At 45.6% G+C, this 9,915-nt stretch overlaps 1 protein-coding gene across 1 annotated transcript in view; it reads left to right on the top strand.

Moving 5' to 3' along the window:
- The first annotated feature begins 6 nt into the window (after nucleotides 1-6).
- The window catches only part of CORIN (corin, serine peptidase), a 220,577-nt gene continuing 210,668 nt past the window's right edge, over nucleotides 7-9,915 (top strand). The window contains exon 1 of the mRNA XM_023532241.1: nucleotides 7-567. Within this exon, the coding sequence (XP_023388009.1) occupies nucleotides 496-567 (72 nt within the window). The 5' untranslated portion in view covers nucleotides 7-495. The remainder of the gene's footprint in view (nucleotides 568-9,915) is intronic.

Here is a 9,915-nt window from a genome sequence, read left to right as displayed (position 1 = left end):
TTTTACTTAGTTAGCTAGCTCTGGCTAAAAGAAAAAAATTTAGGATGTGATAAGGAGGTTTTGGAAAGTCCAGAAATAACTCCTTTGCTCCCAATTTCTTCGTCTCCTACAGCCAAACTTTCAGGTCTCGTCCTTTTCGTGCTGCCATCATCGGGTAAAAGTTTGAGGTGTGTGTGGGGTGGGGGCGGGGGAACCAGCATTTGCTTGGCTTCGTGTCTGCCCATGAAGAATAACTTTTTTGAATGCGAAGAGGTGGGGTTGCAGGGGATCTGTCATTAAGGGTTCTTATGGGTGGGGCCCAGGGACGGGAGTGAAGGGAGGGAGTGGTCCGCGGGTGGGATCTATCGAACAGACAAAATATGGGGCTCCTGGTCCCTTGAAGTTCAACTTGTCTGTTCCTGACTGAGGAACAAGGCATCTGTAGTGCTTCTCCGAGGCGCACGTAGGGGAGAGAAAAGCTATCAAGATAAGAGTGGAGAGAGGAAAAGGCGAGACATGTTCTACATGAAACGGTCCCCTGCCCTCGCTCCGGACGAGCGCTACCGCCGAGCCAGGGCTCCGGAGCCGGTAAGATCCACGAACTGCGTGCTCTGCCGACAAACAGGTCGGATGACCTCTCAGTCCCGATGAATTCAGGGCCACCCCCTCCCGCCCCCCCTCCCCTTGGGTGCCACTTTCTTTTCCCGCCGTCGGTGAGCTTTGGCTTTCCCAGCCCCTCGCTCGGAGTCCTGCAATCAGTCCCCGGGTGCACAGTCCTCCACCCCAGTCGCCCACCATCATGAGAAGGGTTTTCTTCAACGTTCGAGTCAGGTCGGTCCAGGGACCCCGCTCTCCTTGGCAGGGGCGATGCCGAATCTGCAGAGTCCCTTCTCCACCCGGCGCCTTGCACGCATCAGGTGGACTCTGCGGCACGCGGGCGCCTGGGGAGGCTGCAGAAGGAGCCGTCGGAAGCAGCCCCTCGGGGACCCTCGGCTTCCTCTCTGCGCCAGCGTCGCAGACCCCGGGCATCTGGAAGGACTGCGCAGCAGCCTTGCCTGCCCCAGATGTAAGCTTCCTATCCCCGTTGCTCTCGCCTCGGTCTTGTCCCTCTCAGGGCCAGGACTGGCGCTCGATTCCTCTGCAACCAGCTTGTGCCCAGATCACTGGACCATTCTGGGCGTTAGCATCCCAGAACCGGTCCCCCTTGCAGTGTGCTGGACCTTCTGCGTCCCCCGAGTGCAAACTTTGTCTCGGGTGCATACCTGCCTAGGCTCTCCTGCTGCCCGCCGCCGGGGGGCGCAAGTTCGGAGCCGCCCTGGGTTTGGCCGGCTCCGATCCTGTCCGGGGGAGGGACAGCGTTGCTCCGGGGTCCGGAGAGGAAAGCTAGTGAGGAGTACCCACGGACGATCCTCACCGGCCCGAGCCCCTAGAACCGGTTCTAATTTGCGGCTGCCCTTCTTCTCCTTTGGTGTCAGGAGGGACCCGGCCAGGTGGAGCCAGGGGCTGGTGACCGCTCTGTGCCGCAGAGACTGAGGGCTGAGAGGACGGGAGGAAGGTGGTTTCGTGCCGGATCCTGCAGACTCTTCCCCACCTCCGGTGGCGGGCGCCTCACTCCTGGTGCCACCCGCTCGGGGCCAGTGGATGGCGGTGTAGGCGCTTTTTGCACGGCTCGTCATTGCAGGGGCCGAGCCCTGGCTGCTGGGAGCTTCAAGCACGTCAGGGAAGCAGCGGGGCTGGGCATTCCCAGGGGAAGCTGTAAGAGCAATTCATTAAGAGGCGCTTTCCTTCTGCGGGAAAATTGAGAACAATGCGCTACAAAGACCAACTCTGGTATAAGTCCATGACTACTGTATGCACGTTTGTAGTTTGTACTCTTTTATTTTTTATTTTTGGAAAGTAATTTACTGATGGAAGCGAAACTCTATAAAGGAATGCTGACTGCTACCAGAAGGGGAGTGAAGTCGGGATTTAGTGATCATTATCCAAAGACACACATTTTAGCTGAAGGTGTTGAAATTAAAGATGCTGGAAAACATTAATTTTTGGCAAAACTCAGAAAGAGAAGAAACTACATTTTTCAAAGTTATAAATATATATATATATTTGGTCACGGTCACAGCATTCACTAACTTGTTTGCATTATTTGGTGCCAATAGTTTTGTTGTGAAACGACGCTAAACATCAGTCCTCAAAACCCAGTTCCTGGGGGTTGAAAGGTTAGACTAGATGTTTCCAGAGACCCGTGTGAATGCTGAGGCGATCGGTCAGGTTTTCCAGAGACTCCTTTCCAGGACACCGATTGTTGCACTAGGATGAGCTATACTTAGAGTTATTTGGGTGTGGAATCACATAAACCTCCAAACCTTAATATGCCAGAAAGTTTTATTTAGGGGAAGGGGACTCTTTTCAGAAGGTTCCTTGCAGGGTAGGATTACAGTATAATGATGAAAGACTCAGTTAACCTTCCAGGAGGTTAAAGAGACAAAGATTGCTTTATTAATCTCACCAAGTATATTTCCAGGCATAGTGAAACTTTTTTAAAAGATGCAAAATTAATCCCACCAGAGACCTTTCTCTTAATGCTGTCGAAATCTTCATAGCAATGAGCCCAGCACCAACCAGCTGTGCTTTGGTTTGGGGAAGGCCACATTTCCCACAAAGGCTTCATCTGGATTTCAGCCTCGCTGACTCTATGGCTCTGCAAGGCCCTCAGTTGCCCTTCTCCATTGTTGGGGCAAACAGGAGGTTGGAAGAGAAGGTGGACATCTCGGTCTCTCCAGTAAGTCTCACCAGTCTCTGAAACCTGTATTTTCATATCTCCATACTGTTAGTGAGGCATTCTGTGGATCATTTTCCCTTTTCCCTTACCTCCCGCCTCCCTTCACATCAAGACCTGTGGCTTTAGAGTTTCTGAGTATCTCTACTGCTGGGAGAATGTGTGCTACTGGACGACCAGGACAGCTGTGGTATAGAATTTTTGCTGAAACCCTTGAGCGAGAAGGTTTCTTTAATGTTAGTCAGCAAGTATGCATCCTGTTTGCTCCATCACTCTCCTTGGCATTCCACTTTGCCTGACTGAGTGGAAAACAGAGCTGGTTGGCTAACGGGTACTGATCTGTATAGAATATGAGATCCACACTAAACACTTATGGAACCCCTACATCTACTTATTCCTCAAAACCCGTTCAGACATACTCATGCATGTGCATGTACACACACACACACACGTAATTTAGACTGTTCTGGAAGGATGGGAATGGAAAAAAAACAAAAGAGTAAAAGGTGCCATAGATAATGTGCCTTGGTGGGTAGAGTATGGATTTTGGTGTCAAAGCTAAATTCAAATCTCTTAAAAGCTGCAAGGCCTTTGACAAGTCAAATAATCTTATCGAACCTTGATTTCCTCATCTAGTAAATGGGGATGATGTTACTGATCATCTACAAGGACACTGTGAAGATTAAGTAAATCTTAATTATGTCCCAGCGATACCATGTATAATATTTGTACATTCTATAAAAGTTCCCTGATCTGTTTTTAATTATGGAGTTGGTCCATCTCAGACTCAGTGAGTCTCCCAGGCTGTTCTCCACAGCCAGCTTTCTGTGATTCTAGAGCTGTGCTGTCTAATCGAGTAGCTGCTAGCCACATGTGATTATGTAAATTAATCAAAATTAAATCAAATTAAAATTCTAGTTCTTCAGTCTACTAGGCACGTTTCGAGTGTTCAATAATCACATGTAACCAGGAGTTACTGTATTAGACTCTATAGCTAGAAGAGCTCCTTCATTGCTGAATGTTCTCTTATTCTAGAGCTTTCTTTCAGCTGAGTGATAATTTAATGAGACTCCTCGATGATACAAGTTTTCCTGCCCAGCACCTCTCTTTGCTTCTTTTACACTGCTGGGGCATTTGCTGAATTGTAAATGGCCAGATACATTTGAAATCAGCCAATAAGTGTGTGTGTATTGGTCACAAAATCCTTGGGAATGCTTCCCTGAGCCTTGATTTTTGCTAATGCATTATTCTCTTCCCTTTGCAATGAGCTTTATAGCTGACGATTTTCCTGCCTTTAGAGCAGAAGCTTTAATATAATAGAGGGGGGGTTCTTCTCTACCCCATATACCCTTACATGTTGTACCATTTTTCACAAGAATGACAATAGTAGAATACTAGGTTCAATGGTTGGATCAAATTCCACTGAGTGTCGATTTATTCAGATTTGAAATTAATTCTCCACCTTGCTCTGTTGGACCCCTTTCTGAACTTATCGCCATTTGAACAACAGAGATTTCTTCACTCACAGTTCTGGAGGCTGTAAGTCCAACATCAAAATGTCAGAAGGGCCATGTCCCTTGCAGGCTCTAAGGAAGAATGCTTTCTCCCCTCATCCGGGCTCCTGGTGGTTGCTGGCAGTCCTTGGCGTTCCTTGGCTTATGGTTGTATCACTCCAATCTCTGCCTCCATAGCCACATGTCCTTCTTCCCTGTTTCTCTGTGTTCTTTTCCCTTATTATAAGGACATCAGACCTAATCCATTATGACTTCGTCCTAACTAATTACAAAGGCAAAGGCCCTATTTCCAAGTAAGGTCACATTCTGAGGTTCTGGCAGACATGGATTTTGGGGGATACTATTCAAGCCAGTACAGATGCATAGGTAGGTAATCCTTTCCCCACCTCTATTCCTTTCCCTCCAGAGGTTTATTCTGTTTCTGGATTTTGCTAAGCTTGCCTTAGAGCAAGTACAGTTCATAATGTTTCTCATTCTTAGACAATCACCATGCAGGTTGGGAGATCATGTGTGCTTTCCACATGGGCGTGGAGTACATGGGATGCTCACCTTTGGATTGCTGGATTGGCTGCCCTGTCCCAAGCCTGTCACTATCCCTAGCCCTGTGTTCCAGCTTCTGCTTCTTTCTCTTTGCTCAAAAAGAGCCACTGTTGTCCTAAAGCACGAACTCGTCTGCCTGCCTCGTCCCTGAACATTCTGCGGTGCTGTTTGCTCAGCGTGAGCTCAGCTGAAGAGAGCCCGTAAATTCTGTTTTCCTTTCAGCCTGCCGGCATTTGCCTCCATCAGCTCTCCTTACAGCAGCTGTTTGAATATTCTCCTGGTGCATTTCTACATGTCCAAAACATCAGAGTCAGTGGTGACAAGCACGGTGTCAGTGCATGATAGGACTGGGGGATCCAGGGTAGTCCTTTAGGTAATCCATCTTGCCATTCAATGTCAGTGCTGAAACTGTCAGCAGCTCAAGAGGACACCTGTGGAGAAGGGCCAGTCAGCCAACAGGCTGGTGCAGGGGTGGGGCAGAAAATATAGGGATGAGTTTTGAAGACCATTTTGGTGCCACTAGTTTGTGCTTAGCCCAGGACCTGTGTTTCCTTGGGAGAACGTGGGAGACTTTTAACAAGAAGTCCTCATGCAGCTATGAAAGTAAGCAACGTAGTCTCTCCACAGTCATGGAAGTCATTTTGCTGTGTGTCACAGCAGCATAGTGAAGGTCAATAGCACCAAGAAATCTTAATCTGGGGCTCCATGAACTCCATGAATAGTGCAAAATCTTTATGGACAGTTCAATGTGAATTTTTCTAGCTAGGGCACCATAGCACCCCAAGAGGTTAAGACCTGTGTGCGAGACCTAAATAACTTCAACTAATGAGAATTCAATTACATAGCCTAGACAAAAAGAATAGATTCATCCATTTAGGCAACAAACATTTAGGTGCCAGGCACAATTCTAGGCACTTAGGATGCACCAGTGAACAAAACAGATAAAGATTCATGTGTGTGAAGCTTAGTTTCTAAATAAGCAATAAATACTAAATCTCCAGGAGCACAGGGACGAGGTAACTGTTGGACTAGTATGAGTCACTTGGCTTGTCATTCTAGGCAGTTCTTTGGAGTGAGAGCACAGGAAAAGAGAAGGAACTCTGCTGTTAGTTTCAGAATCTGGTGCCTTTTATACTTATCCATCTTGCCATCCTACATGTTATTCTTGTTTAAAGATCTGTGCCTTTTTGTCCTCTAACTTCAAGTCAGTTAATATGGTACTCTACTGATGAGCCTGTTCCATCTCTGGAAAAACTGACTGTGTGGGATTTATTGACAGAAGCTATGCTGGTCTCCAGCGTGGCACTTTCCTGAGGATTTTCAAGCATTATTTTGACTGTACATGATTTTCACCCTTGTGGGCCTGTATCCGAGGCTCATCCTGCAAGCGAGATGCCGCTCCTCTGTAGTGTGGTTTGGAATCAAAGCTGTATGATTTTACTTAATTTCTTTGTGGGCCTTTAAAACAATTTTGTCCAAGTTGAATAACATTGGAAATGGGAGTTCTAGTCTTTATCTGATACAAAGTTGCTATGAGACTTTACAGAAGCCAGTTAACCTTTTGATCTGGTTTCCTCACGTGTAAAATGAGGTAGTTAGACTAGACACTCTCCAAAGGCCTTTCCAGGTCTAAAAGCCGAAGTTTGAGTGTGGCGGAGAAAATGAGCAGCACACCACAGCGTGCCTTTTTAGGTTTTCTTCACCTCCTCCCTTTCTGGCAGTAAAGAAATGCTGCCTAGGCAAGGGGCATCCTAGCTGGCCTGAGTTTCCTTCCCTCTCTGTGGGTCTTTGCTCATTTTTCTTACAGTGACTTTCTGCCAAAGGGCAAATTGCCAGTTCAGCCCCAAGAAAGACTGATCAGAGGAAATGTGATCACTAGAGCCCAGGTTTGTCTGGGGACATCTTCTCTGGTCGTAGGTCAGAACTGAGCCTTTTATCTAGGCATGCAGATTGAGAGTGGTGTAAAGAAAAGGGAGAGAGAGTCACTGGTGTTGGGGGCCTTCCAACAGGGGTCCAGGATCAAGCTGGGAGCCAGATACACTTCTGGGTGCAGCCGAGGTGTTTTATACAGGAGTAAATCTTCCTTAAACAGCTAGGTAGGATATAACCTTTCTGCATTCAAAGTTACGAAATAAAAAATGATAATGTGTTCAGAGTAGAAAAGAACAGAATTTTCAGGTAAAGAGAGATCATTCTGTGATCTCTGAAATTTAGGAAGATTGGATGTAAAATAACTCAGGATGTTGCTGAGCCTGATTGAATCATTAAACTCAAGCCAGGAAATAACCTCAAAGCAGCCAGGGCACTGAGGCATGCAGACCTGGTCGCAGGCTCTGTTCATTGTTTATTAGCTGGCTGCCCCTCCACCAAGCTAATTTTCCTTAGGCTCAGTTTTTTTCCTCTGAAAAGTGGGAACAATATCCCTTTCACGGGGTTGTGATCGAGGAGTCAGTGAAATAATGCTTTGTGAAGAAGCTTTGTAAGAACACGGGTTGTTAGATAAATGTATGGTTTATTTTTTATTTTTTATTTATTTATTTATTTTTTTGGCTACTGTTATCTAGTGGAGAATTTAGTTGTGCACATCCCTAATATAATATGCGTCTTGGTTTAAAATCTTAATTCTGCACGGTCAGTGCTCTCCCTAGGGAAGGATGGAAGAAGAAATGTTGCTTTCAAAGTCTAGGCTCCCTTACGAGTATGAGCAAGACAAAAATAAAACAATTGCAATTTAATATCACGCTGCTTTCTTTATGGCCTATAGTAGCACTGTCCAGTAGAAATATAATGTCAGCCACATGTGTAATTTAAATTTAATGGTAGCTACATTTGAAAAGTGAAATGAAACATGTAAATTTAATTTTAATGACATATTTTATTTAATTCAATATATTGAAGATTTTATCATTTTAACATGGAATCAATATAAAAATTTTTAGTGAAATATTTTACCTCTCTTTTTTTAACACTAAGTCTTCAAATTTCAATACTCTTGCAACACATCTCAATTCAGATGAACCAGATTTCAAGTGCTCAACAACTACCTGTGGCTTGTGTCTGCGTTACTGGATAGTGACAAAGCTATATGTGTGTGGTATATTGTTTCTAACTAAGCCCCAACTAACATATCCACATCCTAATCCCCGGGACCTGTGAATGCCACCTTACGTGGCAAAAGGGACCTTGCAGATGTGATTACTTAAAAATTTTGAAGTGGGGAGATTACTCTGGATTATCTGGGAGGGCCTGATGCAGTCACGATGTCCTTAAAAGGCTGGAGGGTCAGAGTCAGAGCAGAAGGCAATAAGATGATGGATGTAGAGATTGGAGAGATGTTCTTTGAAGATGCAGGATGGGCCACCAGCCAAGGAATACAGATGGGCAATCACTGAAAGCTGAAAAAGACAAGGAAACACATTCTCCCCTTAGAGCATTCAGAAGGAAGCAGCCCTGACCACAACTTGACTCTAGCCCAGAGAAAGCCCAGGTTAGACTTCTGACCTCCATAATTATAGGAGAATAAATTTGTGTTGTAAGCCATTGTGGCAATTTGTTATAGCAGTCATGGGAAACTAACACATTTCTAGTACCCCGATAGTAACATCATTTTCAAGAGCCTTTTGAGAAGGCTTTTCTCTGGCTACAGTAGCTTAGATGATTACAATTGGCTTCATTGCAGTTTGGCCAAGGACACACACGTACAGTTGTTCTGTGAGTTGGTGCCATCCTCACTGAGCGCTGCTTACTCTGATTTGATCGCAGCCTTTGATACCAAAAACTTGGTGTCTTGTCACTACCCTTGAGGACAAACAGAGGAGAAAAGTTTTCCACATTACAGTGCAGTACACAGGAGAAAAAAAAAATGGCTTAGAAAGTTACTGGCTCTCTTTACTACCAGTTCAGTGTTTCTGTAAATCTAAAATTATGCTACAGTAATGTCTATTAATTAAAAAAATGCACCACCATATGGCTTTGGTAGGGATAGTTTTGCCCTCATACCTTTGTCTCTGAAAGTTAAATGGATTAGGCCGGTAATTCTCAAAGTTTAGAATGCATCACAATCACCTGGAGGGCCCGACATACCACAGGTCGCTAGGTCCCACTGACAGAGTTTCTAACTTAGTAGGTCTGGGGTATGGCCCAAGAATTTGCATTTCTAATCAGTTCCAGGTGATGCAAGTAGGTGTGGAAGAGGCCCTGGAAACGAGCACCTGGCATGCGGGAAGGACTCCCAGGCCTCTGGTTCACGAGTGCAGGGAAAGACCCGCATGCTGTGCTTCCCTGCCCTACCAGGTGCACAGAGAATCCTCTTCCAACAATAAGTTCAACAGTCATTGCTAAGGAACTTCAGATTCAGCACCACTCCTCTTGTTTGGCTCTGTTTTGTATCTCTCACCCTGCAGTCTAAAGTAGATGACAATCCTGAGATCCTCAAGTCTCAGCTAAAAATACCTCATATCCCACAAGCCAGCTGACTTCTCAGATTTCCCAGCTGGAGTGAGTCCTTCAGACCTGGGGCTGCCCCAGTGGAAAGTCAATCAACAAAAAACACCAGGTTAAAAATAGTCCTGGGAAGGCCCTTCAAAGCTCTTATGCCCAACTGGCCACTTAGGGTAACTGATTCTGGGTGTAAAGGCGGAGGTGGAAGGATTAAGCCAGGAGTGGCTGAATGACTGGCCAACTGTGTCCAGTCTCATTCTGTAGAAGAGTTAGAGCAAACTTTAGTGACTAGCTAGCTGCCTCTCTCTCCCTGGTCTCTGTGATTTTTAAATGTAAATTCTAGACTTGGTAACTATAGCCCTGGCCCTGGTCTGTGGTGATTTTTATCCTGACTTCTTTTGCATAACAATAAAGCTGGGCTTCTGAGCCTTTCTGAAGGTGTCCTTGGTGAGAAAGTAAAGCCCACCCTTGGAAGGACCTACAGAGCTGACTTGTCAGGGTCTGGGTCATCTCATAACAAGCTTAGCTTGCCTACTTGCTCCCTCCTAACAGCACCAACAGTTTTGTCTGTATTGTTTTAGATTTACCTCTGTCAGCTGAATGTCAATAAGAAGAGCAAAAATGCTGTCTATATTTCTAAGTGACAATATTCTCCAATCATTCAAT

The sequence above is a fragment of the Pteropus vampyrus genome, unplaced genomic scaffold (genome assembly GCF_000151845.1).
Source record: "Pteropus vampyrus isolate Shadow unplaced genomic scaffold, Pvam_2.0 Scaffold79, whole genome shotgun sequence".
In the NCBI taxonomy this organism is placed as follows: domain Eukaryota; kingdom Metazoa; phylum Chordata; class Mammalia; order Chiroptera; family Pteropodidae; genus Pteropus; species Pteropus vampyrus.
This window is presented reverse-complemented; position numbering and strand designations above follow the sequence as displayed.